The sequence below is a fragment of the Oryctolagus cuniculus genome, chromosome 4 (assembly GCF_964237555.1).
Source record: "Oryctolagus cuniculus chromosome 4, mOryCun1.1, whole genome shotgun sequence".
NCBI classification, from domain to species: domain Eukaryota; kingdom Metazoa; phylum Chordata; class Mammalia; order Lagomorpha; family Leporidae; genus Oryctolagus; species Oryctolagus cuniculus.
Window position 1 is genome coordinate 122,258,717 of NC_091435.1, and position 22,672 is coordinate 122,281,388.

The following is a 22,672-nucleotide window of genomic DNA, read 5'->3' on the forward strand; positions in this document are numbered from 1 at the left end:
AGTAGGTCTAGAAATACAAAAAAGTCAGCATTAAAATGTCCTTTATGTTGGTAATCCTATTCCAAAGACTTTTCATGTTTATCTTGTATTCTTATAGGCTCAACAAGAACGAGAACGGGAAACAGAACAAAATAGTAAAGGGAAACAGTCACCTCAGCTGTCGATGATCAGTTTTGTAAAGCAAAGTCTGAAGTCTTTATCTCTGGGTGTTCAGTACAGAATGCATAGTTGATTGTCATTCTGCTACCAGAGAAAGGTATTCTACACTGAGAGCCTTATCAAAAGAACACTTAGCTGCTTCTTCTGCAGGGAACAGCAGTTGGTTAAGACTCAAGTGAGAACGCTCACCAATTTTCTCAAAAATGACTTCCCCATTATGGTGTCTGGTCAACTGGTTAGGTCTAGCATGAACATGTGATTTCTAAAGCATGAGCTGGAATCTGCTGACCTGTTTCAAAAAGAAGCACCTAGCACAAATGGATCTTTAAGCAAAAATCATCCATTTATTTAATTTTCAGTAAACACGCTATTCCTTTACAGTTTAACATGTTTACTCTGGTAGATAATTTAGGATGCTTTTTATTGCGATAAAAATTTCTAGTAAGGTGAAATACAGGAATCAAAAATGGTCTTATGGCCGGCGCCGCGGCTCACTAGGCTAATCCTCCACCTGCGGTGCCGGCACCCCGGGTTCTAGTCCTGGTCGGGACGCCGGATTCTGTCCTGTGTCGCTCCCCCATTCGCGGAGGAACGACACAGGACCCTGTGCTGTTCTTTTGTCTGCTCGGCCCTTCCCGGGTTTGCTGCTGGTCCTTCCCAGGTTGGCTGCCGACCCCTCCACCTCCGTGGAGGGGCGGCTCCCCCTGCCACTTTCCCCACTTCTGCAGGGGAGCGGCACACCGCCGGTCGGCTCTCTCGGGGGCTGCTCAGATGTTATCCTGATGTTCCTGGTGCATGTTGTCTCTCTCCTCCTTTATAGTCCTCTTTCACCAATCCCAACTCTGCTACCCACACGCCGAGCACGCTGCTCTCCTCCAATCAGGAGCAGGATCAGCTCCTGCAGCTTATCAGTCAAGTTGGTGAGAGGCAGCAGCGTAGAAGTTGTTTACTCCCTTTCAGCGCCATATTGTGGGAGAGCAGATGCATAGAATAAGTCTTAATTCCAGTAACAGTCTAGTCCGAGTTGCTCCCCACAGTCCTGGTTGCTCCTCTTCCAGTCCAGCTCTCTGCTGTGGCCTGGGAAGGCAGTGGAGGATGGCCCAAGTGCTTGGGCCCTGCACCCACATGGGAGACCAAGAGGAAGCACCTGGCTCCTGGCTTTGGATTGGCGCAGTGTGCTGGCCATAGCGGCCATTTGGGGAGTGAACCAGCAGAAGGAAGACCTTTCTCTCTGTCTCTCTCACTGTCTAACACTGCCTGTCAAAATCAAAAATAAAAAAAAAATAAAAACAGAAAATGTTACCAAAAAAAATGGTCTTGTAATACATGGAAGATGGACTCTCATAGCATAAAATTTGATTTTTAAATGTGCATAATTAATAAAAATACATCTTTAAATGTGAACTTGACCATTTTCAAATTGTAATAAGAAACACCATGTACCACTTATTTTAGTATTGACTTTTTTTGACTTTATTAATACCATTACATTTTCATGCTTCTTACATTTTACATTAATTATATGCAATGTTTTATTTAAATCAAATCAACAAATATTTGAGCCTATAAGAGAGAAGAATGAAATGAGATTACATCTGCTAAATTGTTTCTAAGAGTAAAAAGTTAATATTGGGATTTAAAAACCTGACTTTTCAATGGTACTGTAAATTCAACAGCATGTGTATTTACTTAAGCCACTGGACTGCCCATTAGCCTTTCCTGTCGGAGTGCAATTAATCTCTTGAACCACTTTTCCTCAGCATCAGCTTTGTCAACAAATAACTGAAAGAAAAGGAAAAGAAAGCATGTTATTGTCTGCTATTAACTTGCATTTGACCTAATATGATACAAATCGCTTTTTTATAATGTATCTCTCAGTACAAGATTTGGATACTGTTTAACTCTCGATGACTTTTGAAATGAAGACCATCTATTTGGGATTAATATTGCACAGAAAGTCTTGTAGTAAAATGATCGACATCAACATCATTGGTTAATGATTTTATAACTTTCGTTTGTGAGCTTCATTTCTGATGACCTGAGAGATACAGTGAAATCACAACATTTGATGGAAGACACCAAATATGACATTAGCAACATGTTCATAGTCAATCAACAAAAGAGTTAAACTGGGATTAGAACTCTTAGTGCGATTTTTTTTTAACTAATCTCTGCCCACTTGTCTTAGCCACACAAAGAATACTTCTAGAAGCTATGCAACATGAGTGGGACTATACTGGATTCAAATATATGTAATAGCTGAAGGGCTGAGGGTCAGCAGGCTACTTTTAGCAAACAGGAACATACAAACCATTTCCTCTAATGGTCTGAGTGCTAGCACAAAAGGACAGTTTGATTTCAGTTAACTACAGTTTGACTGACATTCTTAAGGTTTCAAATCTTACATTTGGGTGGGCCAGAGAATTGTCATCTTGGTACTTGATTGCAGTAGGGATGCTGGTAGTGTCTATTTCTTTTTCAGTACTGGGTGGATCAGCAAGTACTGATGCTGGTCCTGATGTTGAAGTCGCATGTTTCACTTCAGTAGGTTCCACTGACTGAGAGGCACAACATAACAATAATTTAAACAATACACAATTAGAATTTTTCTTTAATAATATTTCTGATTTTTAATGATAATTATATGATTAGTCTCATTTGAGGTGACATCCATCTCAAAAAGTTCCATATTACTGAATGAGAAATAATTCATAAAACAAAAAAAATGCTGGAGAAATGTTTATCATTTCTTATAATGTGTATATTTTTCTTAAGAAACTGGTGCTTGTGAGTCTACACTATTGAAACATATGCATATTTATTCATATCTAAATCCTATTCATCAGGGCAAGCATTTAGGCTAGTGGTTGAGATACCTGTGTCCCACATCAGAGTGCCTGGGTTTGATTTCTGACTCCAGCCTTCTGCCAGTGCAGAACCCATGAGGCAGGGGTGATGGCTCAATAACTGCGTTCCTGTCAATTTTGTGGGAGACATGGATTGTGTTCCCCATTCCTGGCTCCAGCCCAGGTCCTGGCCCAGCTCAGCTCTTTGTGTGCATTTGGGGAGTGAAACAGTGGGTAGAAACTCTGTTTTTTTCTCAAATAAATAAATAATATTAATCAAACCAAGATTGCAACAAATATTCAGCATTTAGTTAGCCTCTTTAGGTATTAAGAGAAAATTCAAGGGTTTTTCATTTATTTATTTTTTTCAATACAGTTTTACTCCGGCACAATTTCAGCTGTGTGTACCACACAGCTCACCCATCCAAAGTATATACTCCAATCAGAGGCAATAAGCATACTCACAGAATTGGGCGCCTACTATTTCAGTCAACTTTAGAACATTTTCCTCATCCTTCCCCTACACCCCATACCCATGAGGAACTATTCTCCATTCCCCCCAACCTTTTCACTCCCAGGCAACCACTAATCTACTCTCTCTGTGAGTTTTCCTATTCTAGATATTTCATATATATTTTTAGAAGATTTATTTTATTTATTTGAAAGAGTTACACAAAGAGAGGCAGAGAGAGACAGAGGTCAAGAGAGAGAGAGAGAGAGAGAGAGAGAGAGGTCTTCCATCTGATGGTTCACTCCCCAACTGGCCGAAAAGGCTGGAGCTGTGCTGATCTGAAGCCAGGAGCCAGGAGCTTCTTCCGGGTCTCCCATGGGGGTGCAGGGGCCCAAGGACATGAGCCATCTTCTACTGCTTTCCCAGGCCATAGTAGAGAACTGGATTGGAAGTGGAGCAGCTGGAACTAGAACCAGCGCCCATAGGGAATGCCGGCGCTTCAGGCCAGCGCATTAACCCACTGTGCCACAGCGCCAGCCCCTAGATATTAATTTTAAAAGATATTTTATTTCATACAATAGGTGGCCTGACGTGACTGGTTCTTTCATTCTGAATAATGATTTCAAGGTTCATCCTTGTTGCAGCATGCATCAATAATGCATTCCTTTTTAGTGCTAAATAATATTTCATTGTATTGCTCTACCTCATTTTATGTATCCACTCATCAGCTGATGGACTCAAAGTTTATCTCTTAAGGCTAATTAAAATATTAAAAATATATAGAAGTGTTCAGAAAAAATCATGTCATATCTTTGAAAAAAATACTGCAGGATTTCTTCCAACATCTGGCAAACTGTAGACACTCAATTCATTCCCCATTTACTGAGAGTTCACTACATACTATGCAGTGCACTAAGTGCTAGGGACACGAAGACTGATAAAGCATTGTTCCTGCCTTGACATAGCCAACAGTATAGTGCTTACTCAGGCAAACTTCAATATCTTCTTTGCTGAGACAGAAAGCCAGGAAAGTGACTGATTAGCATAATGTTGCAGGGATAAAATGATATGGATTAGAATCTAAAAGTAGAAATTAAAATAAAAAACCCACCCAAGATGAAAGGGAGGTTAACTCCACTATGTAGTGTTTTTCTAGATCTACTGGTTCTGAACTTATTATTCCTCAATTTCCATTTTCTTTTGAAAAGAAATACCTACTTGGAATATCTATTCACTGAAGGAAGAACAAAACAGACATCACTGGGGAAAATCTGTGTGGCATGACATAGGAGTGAATTAGTTACTCCTTTCTTAGTCATTTATCTTAGAGCTGGAAACTCATCTACTTAACCAGTACTTACTGAGCACTCCTAATTGTTAAGCACTGGGTACACAGGAAGAAAAAATAGATAGGGTCTCTGTGCCAAGTGGAGGTTACATGTTGCTAATGCAGTAGATGATGAAAAACAGATAAATACCAAAATAAATACACAATCACCAATTGTAGTACATGCTCTCAAGCAGTAAAAAAGGTGCTGACACAGAGAATGATGGGGACTGGGGAGGAGGATCTACTTTTGGTGGAGTGTATAGAAGCACTGTCTCTCAGGTGAAATTTAAGACCTGGAGAATGAGAAGGAGCCAGGTCTGTGAGGAGGAACAGGATTATTGCTCTGGACTGAGGGCTGATTACAAAGATCTCGGGTGGGGAACACCTGGGTGTGTCTGAATATCAGAAAGGCCAGAGGTGCACAGTAAGCAATGGGACACTTCAGTCCAGAACTAGGGTCACTGCTTCTTTAACTCAGCCACATCATCACTCTGCTTGGGTATCACCTCCTAGCAACGCAGCAGGAAACTGCTCCCAGGCAAAACTTTGGACATTTTGGGACTCATCTTGTTTCCCTTCTCAAAGATCACCAGTCCTGTGTGGGCTATTGTTTGATGTCTTAAAATAAAGCCTCATGTTTCTTGTTCTTTAGTTGTTTATGATGAGATGATGAATTTGAAACCAGTTATTCCGTGTTGGTCAGCACCAGAAGCTCAAAAAAATTGTTCTGGTTGCTAGGTAGGTTCTGTACTGAGAAATGCAAAAAGAAGAACAGGATGATTGATGAAGGGCTGCGACCTAGGTACCAAGTGAGGAGATGACTTGGATTAGGGTTGTGGCTGCAGACAGTTGAAAGGAAACAAATTCTGAGCTATTTTGCAGGTGATGATGTCAAGATCCACCTTCAAAATTTCATCTGAAGTATTTTATTCAATTAAATAATTTATTTTTATGGTGATGAGAGCTGGTCTACAGCTACAGGAGAGATTTATATCATGAAAACAAGGCCCTGAAGGCTAGATAATTTGGGTAGTTATGTTTAAGAAGTCAAGCAAAATAAGAAAAATCTATTCTATAAACTGTTTTCAAATACGGAGGTATTTATGAATACTAAAGCTAACTACTAATAATGTTAATCAAAATACTTTTTTCAAAATCTTTTTATTTATTTTGGTGTAAAGTTTTTTTTCCATAAACTTAATCTTTACAAAGAGTTCCCAAATATACCTCACCCCATGATTTCTATTAACATCTCATATTAATATGTTTGTCACCAATAATGAACCACACCCAAGTTCCTCTATTGTTTTAATACAAAAATCTTTTTGGATTCCCAGCCTCTAGCAATCAACATTCTGTGTTCAGATTTTTTTTTTTTTTTTAAATTTAGCTCCCAAATATAAAGGAGAAAATATGGTATCTGTCTTTCTTGTCTGGCTTGTTTTACTCAACATGATGTCCACCAGTTCCATCTATTTTGCTGCGAACAAAGGACAGGAATCATTCTTTTTTTAGTTGAATAGTATTTCAATGTGTACACATGCCACATTTTCTTTATCCATTCATCTGTTGATGGACACCTTAGTTGATTCCATATACTGGCTACTGTGAACAGTGCTGCTATAAACATGGTGAAGGAGTTAACTCTTTGATGAGTCTGTGTCTTTTGGGTACATACTCAGTAGTGGAATTGTTGGATCAACATGGCTGCTCCATTTCCAGTTTTTGTTTCTTAAAAGATTTATTTATTTTGAAAGTCAGAGTTACAGAGAGAGGGAGGTAAAGAAGGAGAGGACTATATATATATATATATATATATATATATATATATATATATTAACCCACTGTGCCACAGCACCAGCCCCTATATATATATATATATAGAATATGTATGTATGTATATATATATATACATACATACATATTCTACCCAGTGGTTCACTCCTGAGACAGCTACAACAGCCAGCCTTTGGTCATGCCTAAGGTAGGAGCCAGGAGCTTCATCTGGGTCTCCAATGTGGGTGGCAGGAACCCAAACATGTGGGCCACCTTTCCCTGCTTTTCCCGGGAGCTGGATAGGAAGTGGAGCACCTGGGACACAAACTGGTGCCCATGTGGGAAGCTGGCATTGCAGGCAGTGGTTTTAGCTGCTATACCACGATGCTATTCCCCATTTCTAGTTTTTAATGGAATCTCCATACTGTTTTTCATAGTGGCTACACTAATTTATATTCCCATGAATGGTGTATAACAGTTCCCCTTTGTCCACGTCACTGCCAGTATTCGTGATGCTTCCAAGCTCGATTTTGTTTTGCTCATGTTTGATCTGGCTATTCTCATGTTTTTTTGTTTTTTTTTTTTGTGATTTCATATGAATTTTAGGAATGTTTTTTCTTACTCTGTTAACAGTGTCATTGGTATTTTGATAGGGATTACACTGAATCTGTAGATTACTTTAGATAATACAAGCATTTTAGTGATACTAATTTTTCTGATCCAACAGCAAAGAATATCTTACTACTTTTCTGTGCCCTTGATGTTTACTTTCATCATTGTTTTTCAATTTACATTGTAGAGATCTTTCACTTCTTTGGCTAAATTTATTCCTAAATATTTGATTTTTTGTGGTTATTGTGAATGAGACTGCTTTTCTTTTTTTTTTTCAGATTTACTTTATTTATTTGAAAGACAGAGATATAGAGAGAGGTAGAGATAGAGAGGGAGAGGGCTTCCATCTGCTGGTTCACTTCCCAGATGGTTGCAAAGGCTGTAGCTGAGCTGATCTGAAGCCAGGAGCAGGAGCTTATTCCAGGTCTCCCGGGTGGGTGCAGAAGCCCAAGGACCTGGGCCATCCTCCGTTGATTTTCCAGGTTCATCAGCAGGAAGCTAGATCAGAAGTGGAGAAGCCAGGAATCAAACTGGCATCCTTATGGGATGGTGGCACTGCAGGCCAGGGCTTTAATCCACTGCGCCACAGTGCTGGCCCCAAGATTGCTTTTCTGATTTCTTTTTCAGCAAGATCATTGTTGGTACATAAAAATGCTACTGTTTTTAGTATGTTGAGCTTGTATCTCAAGATTAGTGAATTGACTTAGCAGTTCTAACAGCTTTTTGGTGGACTGTTTAGGATTTTCTATGTACAACATCACGTCACCTGCAAAGGTGGAGATTTTGTTTGCCTCCCTTGACATTTTGATGCCCTTTCTTTCTTTCTCCTCCTTAATTGCTCTTGTTAATACTTCCTGTACTATACTAAATAAGAGTGGTGAAATTGAACATCCTTGTCTTGTTCAAGATCTGAGGGGAAATGCTTTCAGCTTTTCCCTTTCAGCATGACACTGGCTATTGGTTTGTCATATATAATAGTATTACACAATTTTGAGGTATGTTCCTTCTATACCTAATTTGTAGAGGGGTTTTATCAAGAAGGGATGTCAAATTTTATCAAGTGCTTTCTCTGCATTTATTGAGATGATCATACAGATTTTGTTCTTCAGTCTTTTGATGTGATTTACGACATTTATTGATTTGTGAATATTGAACCACGTTTGCATCTCTGGAATGAATGCACTTGATAGTGATGTAGAATCTTTTTGATGTAGTGTTGGATTTGGTTTGCTAATATTTTGTGGAACATTTTTGTAACTATATTGGTCTGTGGTTTTCTGTTTGTGTTGTGTGTCTTTGTCTGGTTTTGGTATCAGAGTGATGCTGGCCTTGTAAAAAGAATTTGGCAGAGTTCCAAACTTTTGAATACTTTGAAATAATTTAAAAAGTATTGTGGTTAGTTCCTCTTTAAGTATTTTGTAGAATTCAGCAATGAATCCATCAGGTCCTGGACTTTTCTTTGATGAGAGACTTTTAATTACTGCTTCAATCTCGTTACTGGTTATAGGTCTGTTTTTGTTTAGACTTTATATCTTCTTGAGTTAATCATGGTAGGTTATATGTATCCATGAATTTACCCATTTCCTTGGCATATTCCAGTCTGTTAGCATAATTATTTTTGTACTAGCTTTTTTATTTTGAGATAATGTATTTTTAATTTACATTGTAACCAAATGCTTAATGCTCCACTAAACAAAGAATTCAGCATGTAAAAAGTAAAAAGACCATAGTTCCACAGGAATATCACCAAGGGCTATAAACAATAAAATGAAAAAATGTCAATTTCCCATAGTAGTTTCTTATAATCCTTTGTATTTCAGTAGTATTGGTTGTAATGTCTCCTTTTTCATCTGTAATTATATTTATTTGACTTTTCTTTTTTTTTCTTGTTGGTCTGCTTAAAGATTTGTCTATTTTTTTCATCTCAAAAAACCAACTTTTAATTTTGTTTATTTTCTGTATTTTTTTCCAATTTCATTTATTTCTGTGATTATTTCTGATTCTTATTATTTTCCATCTCCTGCTAATTTGGGGTTTGTTTTATTTTTCTAAATATTTGAAATGCATCATTAGATTGTTCATTTGACATCTTTCTATTTTTTCAGAGTAAGCAATATACTGCTATAAACTTTCTTTCTAAATCTGCTTTTGTTGTATCTCACAGGTTCTGATATTTGTGTTTTCATTTTCACTTTTTTTCAAGGAAGTTTTTTATTTCCTTTTTAGTTTCTTCAAATAGAGATTGATAGTGTAAAGAAGTGAGGAAAACAATGGATAACAGGATGAGAAGGTCAATTAAGAGAAATAATTAAAAAGAACCAAATAGGAATGTTGGAGCTGATAACTTCAATCAGTGAAATAAAAAATATCAATGAGAGCTTCAAAAGCATAATATACCAAGTGTAGGAAAGAATTTGTGATCTGTAGGACAAGACTTTTGAAGTGGTACAGTCAGATAAAAGAAAAAGAGAGAAAGAGAGAAAATGAAAAAGAATCTAAAAAAAGCCTATGTGACATATGGGATACCATTAAGAGAACAAATTTTATATGATAAGGATACCTCAAGGAGAGAGAAGAAAAAAAATCACTGAGAACCAGTTGAACCAAATAATAATTTTCAATTTCCCAATTCTTGAAACAGATATGTTCATCCAGATGCAGAAAGCTTAAGGAACCCCAAACAAAGTCAATAAAAAAAGGTTTTCTCCTAGGTATAATACAGTCAAATTGTCAAAAGATAAGGAAAAGGAGAGAATCCAAAATACAGTGAAAGAAAAAAGTCAAGCTACATAGCAAGGAAAGTAAATTAGACTAACAGACTTCTCAACAGGAACCATACATATATATATTTCCAGGTGTTAGAAGAAAAAAAAACAACTTGTAATCAATAATATTTTATCTGGCAAAGCTATTCTTTATAAGTGAAGCAGAAATAAGTAAGATATTAAAAAAAAAAAAAAAGCAAAAACCCCTGGGAGAATTCATCACTACTAGACTAGCCTTGTAAGAAATCCTGACGGGAGTCTTGTGTTATAAGCAAACATTATGAAAACACATGACAGTACCAAATTCACTAACAGAGCAGGAACAATCAACCAAATGACAGGAGTTATTTCTTATCTATCAATATTAACCTTGAATATAAATAGATTTAATTCCCCAGTCAAAAGATACAGTTTGCTGAATGGGTAAAAAATAAGACCCAACTATATGCTGTCTACAATAAATTTACTTCACAGATAAAGACACACATAGACTTAAAATAAAGGGCTGGAAAAAGATATACCATGTAAATGGAAGCTAGAAACAGGTGGCAGTAGCTATACTCATATCAGACATACCAGACTTCAAATCAAAAACGGTAAAATGAAATTAAGGAGGATATTATATGTTGATAAATGGATAGATTTAGAAAGAAGATCTAACAATCACAAACATATCTGCCCCTACCATAAGATCACTCAGATATATACAACAAATATTATTAGACCTAAAGGGAGAGACAGACTCAAGTACAATAATAGTGGGGACTTTAACACTCTACTGTCATCAATTGCCATATCACCCAGACAGAATATCAACAAGATAAATCAGGGTTGAACCATACTTTAAGGAAATGATCCTTACACACGTCTTCAGAACATTTCACCCAAGAGCATATATATTTTTCTCGTTGGCACATGGAACATTCTCTAGCATAGGCCACATATTAGGCCACAAATAAAGTCTCAGTAAATTTAAAAAGGTTGAAATCATACTCTATATCTTCTCAGACCACAAAGGCATAAAACTAGAAATCAACAGTAAGAACAACACAAAATTTAGAAACACATGGAAATTAAAATATTAATTTTTATATGCATGTAAAGAAATATGTATTAGATTGATCTGACAGCTTTCTTCTTATATTTTGAAGCCAAGGTCTCAAGCATGTGTAAGTTTACAACACACTGGTTTGAGAAGGCTCATGGTCCTAAGTGATAGGTTACACTGATTCTTCATAAAGCTGAGAACATTTACTAGTAAAGCTCAACATTCTGCAAAAAGGAAAGTGGGAAGTATGCCAATTCATTGAGGCCCAGGACATTAATCTTTGGTGGTGTATGTTGCCTTACAGAGACAAGATGTGTGTATAATTTTGCGTATCTCAGCCATGCTGTGATAAGACCCGGACAGGAGGCTGGCAGTCCATGTTGAGTTGCCTTGAAATGATGTGGAGTTACCATTCCAATTGCCAAAGACACAATCTAGTTTTACCTACATAATACCTTAACATTTTCTTTGAGAAGTACATAAGCACATACTTGTATAAAGTGAAGCTCTCAATGGTTAGGATCTAAGTATGGAAATTATTACTTAAAAATGGATGCTAATAATATGAGGGGAGAAATATTGATTTCTTCTTTATTTAAGTGATTAAAACTGTCAGAGAAAAGTTTATTTTGACTATAAAACAAAGCCTCAACATGGCCATAATCAAACATGGTTTTGAGTATCACTGCCACCTGGTGGTTCTGTTAGGAAAAATTAGTTTTACAATGTGCTTCCAAGTAAAAGAACTAAAGGCCCCCAGGCCTTTGCAACATAGGCAGGCAGTCATCTGCCAGATGCAACAATAACAGGATCGAATAACTGCTAAGAAACTACTCTGTAACAACAGTTTGAAAACAAGTTGTATCTTGGATCTGAAAGTTAATGATATAACAGGAGCTATCAGATTCTATATTCAGACAGAAAAATGGTTTGAGAGAGTTAAACTAGTTCAATCAATACATGCTGCAGGAAACATAGTGTCTAGCATGTCACTGATAATAGCCACTTTTCTGGTAATAGCTCCATAGCTTAATTAGTGGAATTAACACAGGTAAAGAAAGACTGTATCAACTGAAGGGATGACTGGCATAGAAGAGCTTTTTCAAAGGTACAAACTTCATACCAAAGCATATAGAACTGTCCAGAGGAAAGATGTTAAAACTAGGATCATGGGTAATTCAGTCCTCAAGACAGTTAACTGTTGCTATGCATCAGGGATAGCCTATCATATCTCCCCATGACCTAGATGAAATAGTCCTCAAGATAATTTACCTCCCTTTGCTAAGTAATCTCATCATAAATAATTCAGCTTCTTGGGCATCCTGAATCTCTGTGTTATATTGCAGACACAGATATTTTAGAAACTAGCAAGGGATATCACTTTCTAAACTAATATATTTTCCTTCTATTTTATATTTCAATAGACTGAGAAATTACTCATTGTTAGCCTATCACTGCTGTTCTGATTATTTTAAAGTATTATGACTAATAGAAAGAAGTCTAATGTTGGATGACTAAGACTTTACTGTGCAATCACCAATGTAAATGCTATTTCCTAAGGCCTTTTTAGCACATTCTCCTGTTGGCACCACTTCCTACCTTTCAATGCACACTTTCTTGAAAGAGAGGGACTGAATTAAAAAGAAATCTAATGAGAAACAATAACAATTGCATCAAACAGGAAAAAACTGTTTAGAAGAAAACTCAGTATAATGACCATGGAAGAATAAGTATTTCTACAGAAAGAAAATTCTAATTTATTATAAGAAGAGTCAAATGAGAACTGACAAATCAGGGTGAATTTTAGAAAATAAATAGTAGGAAAATAAATTAAAAAAAAATTTTAGAGGTGGGCGCACAGATTAAGTTGCTGCTTGGGATGTGTGCACCCAGATTGGAGTGTTTGGTTGGTTTGAGTCTGGGCTATTCTCCTTCCGCTCTAGCTTTTTACTAATTTTCATGGGAGGCAGCAGGTGGTGGCTGGAGTACTTGAGTCTCTGCCACCCATGAAGAAAATTGGTTGGAGTTCGGCCTGGAATAGCCCCGTTCTTGGGGACATTTTGAGAATGAACCAGTGTATGAATGATCCCATCCCCACTCCCCACCCTCCCACCCCTGGCCCCCGCCATGTCTCTCCACCTTTCAAATAAATAAATAAACCTTCAAAAATAATCCCAGGGGCCGGTGCTGTGGTGTAGCGGGTGAAGCTGCCACCTGCAGTGCCAGCATTCCATATGGGTGCCAGTTCGAGTCCCAGCTGCTCTACTTCAGATCCAGCTCTCTGCTATGGTCTGGGAAAGCAGTAGAAGATGGCCCAAGACCTTGGGCCCCTGAACCCATGTGGGAGACCTGGAAGAAGCTCCTGGCTCCTGGGTTTGGATCGGCACAGCTGCAGCTGGTGAAGCCATTCACGGCTGAAGCCGGTGACTCCACTTTGGAGAGCGAACCAGCGGATGGAAGACTCTCTCTCTCTCTGCCTCTCCTTCTCACTCTGACTTTCAAGTAAATAAATAAATCTTAAAAAAAAAATCCCAGTAATTCTGTAAGTATAAGTGGCTTTATAATATGCAAGCAAGATTAACTAATGGGCAAGTATTTTTATGATTATGAATTTCACAGCTCCATTATTCAGGCATTGTGATTGCAAACTATCAAAAGTTCAAATACAATCAACATACTGACAAAGCAGGTACTATGGATTATCCAAGGCTACTGAGTTCTGTGCCTAGCACATAACACATGCTCAATTTCTATCTCATGAATTAATTATTTAAAAAGTGTATGGTCATTGAAAGATAACTAGTAACAACAAGAGTGCTAATGAACACAATATGTCTGTTTTCACCTATCAGGTTAGTAGAAATGAAACTGGCTGATAGGACCTTGTGTTAACCATGGTGTGAGAGGCAGACATTTTGCACTTTTGGGTGAGATTTGAACCAGTACAGTGCTTTTGGTGGATGACTTTGGATATGTGTTAAAATAAACAATGTCAACTTTTAACAAAGAACTCCAACTTGAAAATTTTATTTTAAGAAGATAGTAATGATTATTTGCAAGCATTTATGTTATACTTCTAAACTTAAAACTACTTAAATATCAGATATCAGAGAAAAATTAATAAATATTACATTCATCAGTTATACAGCCATGAATATACTTATAGATACAGAATATTTGAGAACAAGTGGTAACTATAACCATATCTTTATTACATGAATGTTATTATAGAATAAGTTTCTACCTTAAAATGCCTTTTCCTACTGGAGAAACATAAGAAAATTCCTAAAACCAGTTTTACTAAGGAAAAGTCAACAGAAATAAAATGTCAATCAAAGCCTCCTTAGTGGAGTTGAGTGACACCCAATTGGCAAAGACTGAAGATACACATTACTACTTGTATAAGTTGCTAATTTTTCTCTAGAAGTCAATTAAAAATAGATGTATACATTTGAAAAGAAAACTATATATGTTACTATTTGTTATAGAACCATAGAGTTGGGCTGGCACCATGGCTCACTTGGTTAATCCTCCGCCTGCAGTGCCGGCATCCCATATGGGCACCGGGTTCTAGCCCCAGTTGCTCTTCTTCCAGGCAGCTCTCTGCTGTGGCCCGGGAAGGCAGTGGAGGATGGCCCAAGTGGTTGGGCACCTGCACCCGCGTGGGAGACCAGGAAAAGCACCTGGCTCCTGGCTTTGGGTTGGCGCAGCGCTCCGGCTGTAGCAGCCATTTTGGGGGTGAACTAACAGAAAGAAGACCTTTCTCTCTCTCTCTCTCACTGTCTAACTCTGTCTAAAAAAAAAAAAAAAAAAAAAAAAAAAAAAAAAAAAAAACCCATAAAGTTGACATCTTACTTTTTGTCTTCTCCATGAATTATAAAATAAAAATGGCATCAGACACATTTTTCCAGTATATTTTTATGCAAGTTAAGCTTGAGCTGATTCTCACTGATTCATTCTCTCTCTCTCTTTCAATAACAAACCTGACAGTCTCTAAGCCTACTTCATTTACTAGAAGAAGCACTCACTTTTTAGAAAAATGCATTAATAAAGCACCTCTTCAGTTGGCACCCAAAGTCTGATTCATAATGCCTGGATGAAAACTTACCTTTTTGACTTCTTTACTTGACCTGAATGTCTGCTGAATAAAAGAATCACTTTCAATAGCTTCAATTTCTTTTACTCTTTTCACTTGTTCTACCAGGGTGGCTTGGTCTAAAAAAAGAAGAGTATAATGTAAGTGTATTTTGGTATAAGCTTGTTAACATTCTATCTAAGCAATGTTCTTTCTTTCTATGAGGAAATTTTACTACTTATGAAATATGATGAAGATATTACAGTGTACTATAACAAGAAATTCCTGTGGTGCAGCAGGTAAGGCCTGCAGTGCTTGCATCCCATATGGGTGCCGGTTCGAGACCTGGCTGCTCTACTTCTGATCCAGCTCTCTGCTATGGCCTGGGAAAGCAGTGGAAAACAGCCTAAGTCCTTGGGCTCCTGCACCCGTGTGGAAGACCTGGAAGAGGATCCTGGTTTCAGATTGGCGCAGCTCTGGCTGTTGCGGCCAACTGGGGAGTGAACCAGCAGATGGAAGATCTCTCTCTACTCTCTTTCTCTCTCTGCCTCTCCTTCTCCATGTAACTCTTTCAAATAAATAAATAAATTTTTTTTAAAAAAGAAATTCTTTGCCCCTCCCCAGATCCACAAATATAACATTCCTAGGAAGACTCTCATCTAAAATCTAAAACATTGCTGAGTAGGAACTCTTGATTCCAGGCAATCTATGCTAATATAGTAGGAGGGCTTTTAAGTTTTTTTTTTTTTTCAAAGATTTATTTATCTATTTGAAAGTCAGGGTTACACACAGAGAGAAGGAAAGGCAGAGAGAGAGAGAGAAACAGAGAGAGAGAGAGAGTTCTTCCATTCGCGGGTTCACTCCCCAAACGGCTGGAATGGCCAGAGCTGTGCTGATCCGAAGCCAGGAGCCAGGAGGCAGGTGCCAGGAGTTTCTTCCAGATCTCCCATGTGGATACAGGGGTCCAAGGACTTGGGCCATCCTCCACTGCTTTCCCAGGCCACAGCAGAGTTGGATTGGAAGTGGAGCAGCCGGGACTCAAACTGGTGCCCAAATGGGATGCCAGCACAGCAGGTGGTGGCTTTACCTGCTATACCACAGTGCTGGCCCCCTGCATTTCTTTTTTACATGCCAGCTGGGTGGGAAAAAATAACATTATGGTTCACAGCCTTGCTGTTTAAACTTCTGCTCTAAGCAGGTATGAATCTATAGCTGAATTAGGAGCCATTACACAGCTAAGGCAACTAAAAATTTTGGGATCTAGATTTCACAGATAAAAACTGGATTTACTTGCTAAGAAACAACAGAGGCAAGCATTTGGTGCAGCAGTTATGATGCCATCCGGAACACCTGCATCCCATAGTTAGTGCCTGAGTTTGAGTCTAGGCCCCATGTCTGATTCCAGCTTCCTATTGATGTACACCCTGGGAGGGAGCCAATGATGGCTCAAGTGATTGGGTTCCTGCCACTCATGTGGGAGACCTAGATTAAGCTCTTGACTCCCAGCTTTGTCCTGGGTCTAGCCATGGATGGTTCAGGCATCTGGGGGAGCAAACCAGTGGATGGGACCTCTGTCTCTGCTTAAAAAAAAAAAAAAAACGGGGATGAGGGAATGGTGCTATGGCACAGCACGTGAAGCCACCATCTGCAGTGCTGACATCCCACATGGGTACCGGTTTGAGCTCTGGCTGGTTCATTTCCAATCCAGCTCCCTGCTAATGTGCCTGGGAAAGCAGTGGGGGATGGCCCAAGTGCTTGGGTCCCCACACCCACGTGGTAGAACTGGAGGAAGCTCCTGGCTCCTGGTTCCGGCCTAGCCATTGCAGCAATTTGAAGAGTGAATCAGTGGATGGAAGGTCCCTCTCTGTCTCTCTCTCTCTCTCTCTGTAACTCTGCCTTTCAAATAAATAAATCAGTCTTTAAAAGAAAACAAGAAAGCTATATATTTCAAAACAAAACAGAACGCGCACACACACAGTAATAACTCTTTTGACAAGTGGAATTATTCACATTGAACAAATTGTTACATCCCAGAATCTCTAACTGAAAAGGTTAAAAGCTGCTATGGAGATAAATATAAAGAGTATGAAAAGAAAGTTGGCTTTATAAATTAAGAAAGAAATGTTTTCTGAAAAATCTTTGTCTGAACTTCTGGCTAATCACAAATTACAATTACCTAGTCTTATGCACGCTTTGGTTTATTTGTGGAAAAGAGCTCTTTCGAAGATGTGTCTCTGGAAGATATAGCCAGTCTTTTCTCAAGTGAGAAACTGTGAGTGGAATGTTTGGAAGTAGCAGCCACCACAGGCAACACTCACATCTTGCGTGGAATACACTGTCTTGCTTACATGCAAGCATGCACACAGAGCGCCACTGAAGAGCAAATAGTTCCACAGGCCTTTAGAACAAAAGCTACTTCGAATTCTAATTATGCAATGTACTCAGTATGTGAAACAAGAGATTCTTTGTCCAGCTAATTTCTTAATATTAACACAATTACACATATGTAGTAATGTTAATACAGCAGGGTAAAGTCACAGTGGGTACCATTCCATGAGATCCAGCTTTAATGCCAATATGAAAACATTTGCTCCTCTTGGTCTTAATTAGTTTCACTACGATTATTTCATAATCACTAATTCCCAACCAAGAGACATTATTTCTGACTTCATGATGATGTCTCATACATATCAAGTATTGGATCCCTTGGAATGTATTCTCTAACATATCCTCCAATTTGGATTTGCAAAGCACATCATTAGTATTAAATGTCAGAGGTGAACTCGCAAACAAGACTTGATGTCTAAAGCTTGTGGTGTTTGTAGCTTTAAATGTGAACATACAACCAGCTCCTGATACAAATAAAAGTGTTATTGCTGAAGCTGGGCAAGGGCTAGTATGCTTAACAAACAGCACTGGAGAAATTATAAAGGAAAGAAGAAGAAAGATTAGAGAAAAACAGAACATTTTCACTGTGCTTCTTTAAAGATCACCACAGGAATAACAAAGTGACAGGGCAGATAGGAAAAAGCCAGTTTGCCTGACTTCTAATATGAAAATAAACTGGCATAGCTTTTATCTTTCAATGTGGGATTCATTTTACTGGTTGTAAGAAAGCGATGTTTAAATTAAAATTTGAGAGATTCATGGAAGACTTACATTTTCAGCCTTTTAGTAGTTTAGTTCTGTGGTGTCTGAAAACAACAGACATAGGAAAAAAATTGATAATTTTCTTTAATTATACATGCCAATCTGGTATTTAAAAATCATGTGTCAATTGTAATATTGTGAAAAATGTGTCTTAAAACTAGTTATCATGTATGTTACAGTATTCTATATTCATCAGCCATAAGGAAAAAATAGACAAGTAATAAAGTTACTGAGAGAATGAAAATGATAATCATGAAAAGACATCCATTAGCACTTGGTGATTTTCTTAAATAAGCACACAACTGGGAAATATAGAACTTGCATATGTTGTTTGTCAGATATCAGAAGGGATATATAATTCACAGTAAAATAAGAAATAAGGCAATCAGAAAGCCAAGTTACTACAGATGAAAAGAATCAATACTAACTCACTGCACAGACTATATTTGTTCCTTTTGTTATGAAAAATTAAAACCAAATATTTTTTAGTTATTGTTGACATTGCATTATAAAAATTAGCATCTCCTATGAGTTCAAGTTATATTTGTAATGAATTTCACAAAGTTTACAAAGCTTTATTTAAAACCATTATCAAGTTATATGCAAATTTAAAAACGGTAAGTAAAGATGAGAATATCCAATATAAACCTTTCATTTGTAAAGGCAAATTTTTAGTCTACTGTATTTGTAGAATATAAACATAGACCTACCTCCCCTAACAGTAACTCTAAGTTGTGAACAGCAGATGGCACTATTGCCCAAGATGTAATTGGATGGAAAGGCAAGGAGTCACGAAAGATATCTCAGACATACCAAGATCTCATGTTCAATGGACTCCTTTTGAATATTAATATTTTATGAATTTCCCTAAAGTTAAAAAGCATTTTATGTTATAAAGAATTTGGGTCAGTGGGCCCCACAGTTACTGAGTTACTTACAATATTCTTCCAGAGGAAAAAAATATGTATATACCAACAGTATTGCTACAAATACATGAATAATACAAAAGATTGTCTTATTTTCAGATTAAATTGACTCAAATATTAGTCAAAAAGGGAAACATCCATGAATTTCTTTTTTTATGGCACACAATAGATTAAAAAAAAAGCCTCGGAAATATAAACCATTTTCAAGTGCTTGACAAGAATGAGAAAAAAGCAAACAAAAACAAACTTGTATGCCAAAGATGGCTGTTATAAACCACACAAAGCATCTCATAAAGCTTACTTGGAATTTTACAGTTATTAAAATAATTTCTCATGAATATAAATCTTAACACAGTCATTGCTTTTCCTTTCCTAATAGTACATTAAAAATGTTTCTCTTAAAAAGCATACAAAACATTAGAAATCCGTCTACCTGCAACATTTTAAGGTTGCTCATAAGGCCAATGTCCCTGGGGATGAATTTCTGGAACTGATAAACACAAATAACTTGCAAGATGAAAAAACTTAAGTGGAATTGGGCTTGTTTATTAGTCTTTGGGAAATCTATGCGAGTTGTACGTCAGTGAACCTTGTGAAGTGTCTCTAATAATACCCCTGTTGGATGGGGGCCAGGAAAAGCTCACCTTATATTCAACTGCTTACCATATCAGACTAAGTAATAGGAATAACTTCTATGTGATTGCACCAGTGAAGAAGAATTTCTGTTTAACATTTAAGTAAGCATAAGTGAACTGGGCATCAGGCTATGCTTTATTTTCAGAAAAAAGAAAAAAATCACACTGAGTGACTCACTTGGAATGCTCTTTTGCGAATCCTCCCTGAAATTTAGGACTATGCTTAATGCCTACCTTTTGATTATATGTTCTCTCTTGCCACCTGTGAGAAAAGGGACCTTTTCTATAATTCATTGAGCATTAGCATATGCCGTCTTTCAGTGAGATTAATCTTTTTTGTGAGTAGAAGTTTCATCTCCCCAATTACAGGGGACATACCTCTTTGTGTTACCTCCAGAACTTAGTGGAGTATGCTCAATTATTTAGTAAGCAGTCAAGAAATATTTGTTGAATAACTGTAAATTAAACAGCATTAAAGAAACCATCTAAACAAAAAAACTTCATGGGGGAAAACTGTCAAATCATAGGAAGTTTTAGCAACTTAAGAAATTAAATGTATTTGGTTAGTTTTAAGGGCCTTGGGTTTGGACTGCCAGGGTTAAGCCCTGACTCTGCTCCGTACTAGCTTTATGGCCTTGTACAAGTGGTTCAAGCAGTGTCAGTCTTGGATTTCTCATCTGTGGCACTGGGATAATAATAATTCTAAACATCACAAGATGCTTGAGAGACTTCCTACCCTTCACTCTTCTCTCCTCTTCCTCCATTCAAATATTTGAGCACAGTCAATGTACAAGACATCGTTTCATATCCTAAGGATTTAGAAATGAGTAAGAGTTTCTTTCTTTACGGAGTTTAAATTTTAACAGGAAAATAATAAACAACGAAATAAAATATCAAAGAGAGCAGAGAAGAGGACTACACAGGAGGAAGGGGAACTGCTCCAGACACAGTGACCAGGGAAGCACTCTTTGATGTGGTAATATTTCAGCAGAAAGAACAATGGTGGGGGGCATTTTGTGTCAGTGATTAAATCACACAGAGGGTCTAGGCTTGTTACCAGCCTGCAGCTTCTGACTCCAGCTTAAACAACTGAGTCTTCCATGTGGGAGACCTGGATTGAGTTCCTGGCTCCCAGCTTTGGCCTTGGCCTTGGCCTAGCATGCTGGCATTGGCAGGCATCTGGGGAGTAAACCAGCAATTGGGAGCTCTCTCTGTCTCTCAATAAATAAATGAAAATACAAAAAGAAAGGGAGATAGAAAGAGGAAAGAAAAGAAATCTTAAAAAAAATAAAGCACTATGTGAAGGAGTAAGCCACGCAAATCTGAGATGATGCTTGTGTTCAGCACATGACTAACGAAGCATTAAACGGACTTAATAAACAACGGTTTGTCACTAGTGATAGCTCTAAAGTGCTAATTCAGTAATAGTACTAGATATGGAAGTTGGCTATGATGTTTGTGTTTACAAATTTCTGTTAGGATGGTTTAAAGCTATACAAAGCTCACACACCCGGAGGTATACCTGTGGGGTGGCAGTATTGTGGGAATGACTGTTGGAGGGGACTGGGAATGGACGCAGCGGAGGGCAGGCCCGTCTGTATGTCCAAGAAGGCACAGAAGGTGGTTAACTGCTCACCAAGACCCCAGTGCCGCCACTGAATCATGGCTTGCTAGGTGAGTGGGGACGCAGTGTTTGGCTGACCCGTGGTTACCTGGGTTGCAGCGACTCACCAGACAGACGGGAGGTTCTGCCTGGTCCTAGGGAAGTGTCACAACACCAGCTACCCCGAAGGTACTTGTACATGAGAGAAACAATGTTTTAAAGCAACTGCGTTTCAGTCTAGTGTGCGTGGACTCACAGAACTCTTCCTGTTGATGTGCATTTGCAATGCCTTTCTGGGAGGGAGGCCACAGAGACAAGTTTTCCCATGAAGCAGTTGTTAAGAAGACCACATGAGCTGCTCTGAGAACAGAACATGGAAAAGCAGTGGTGGCACAAACTGACCATTTCATGGACTCTGTGCTAAGCCATAACATGAATTTAACTATCATAACTATGAGAGAGAATACTAATACTCTCACTGTAAAGATGAGAAACTGAGGCTGATAAGTAACTCGGCCACAGTCACATGGCTTGCTGGTGGGAGAATCCAATCCTTTCAATTGTGATTCAGTCATTATTTCCCAGTCAAATGGATGCACTCTTGCAAAGCAACAAATTATGTTTTCTGCTATCTCATCCACTTCCTAGAAAATAATAAATATTCTTGGTCTTGTTCTGAAAGCATTTTAATGCTTATTCATTTAGGAAAACAAAATGTAGCTTTTTTTGTAGAAGAGATATAGACTTTTTCAGGTATTATCTTGAGAGATCACAGATTTATAAACATAATTTTTATGTATGAAAAAAGTTTTTAAACAGCTGCATATGTCACTTTCCAAAAGCCTTTATAATTGAACAGAAAACATAACATTCCTAGAAACCCTTGCCTTCCCTGCCACCCTAAGCCTGCAAACAACCAAAGAAGGAAATTTAGAGTTGTTCTTTATTTACTGTGCAGCAATTATTGTGACAAAAACCTAGAACGGTTTTCGTGAATTTGGCTAAACCAGTAACCACTGTGTAGTCCAACTACATAAACTACTGAATTATGTAGTCCAATCCACTTAAATAGAGTGGTAAGAAATAATAGTTCCAACAAAACTAAAGCTACTGGAAATCTTCTTATTTTAACAGATGAAAAGAAAGGAATATAATTTGAGGTATACCAGATTAATAGGCTAGAACACAGACTCTGCAGTTGCTGTTTGCTGTCCATTTTAATTCTTGAATTCTTATTGACTCTAATTAAAATTCTGTAGATGGAAGAGTTGTACGTTTCTAAGGAACTTGCAGTGA

At 37.8% G+C, this 22,672-nt stretch overlaps 1 protein-coding gene across 3 annotated transcripts in view; it reads right to left on the reverse strand.

Annotated features, from left to right (window-relative positions):
* Positions 1–1,608: 1,608 nt before the first annotated feature.
* Positions 1,609–22,672, reverse strand: part of RSRC1 (arginine and serine rich coiled-coil 1) — a 453,198-nt gene continuing 432,134 nt past the window's right edge. For all 3 annotated transcript variants that reach the window (XM_070072602.1, XM_070072601.1, XM_070072603.1), the window contains 3 exons: positions 15,096–15,202; positions 2,565–2,717; positions 1,609–1,941 (listed from right to left, as the gene is read on the reverse strand). In XM_070072602.1, coding sequence (XP_069928703.1) covers positions 1,849–1,941; positions 2,565–2,717; positions 15,096–15,202 — 353 coding nt within the window. In that variant the 3' untranslated portion in view covers positions 1,609–1,848. The remainder of the gene's footprint in view (positions 1,942–2,564; positions 2,718–15,095; positions 15,203–22,672) is intronic.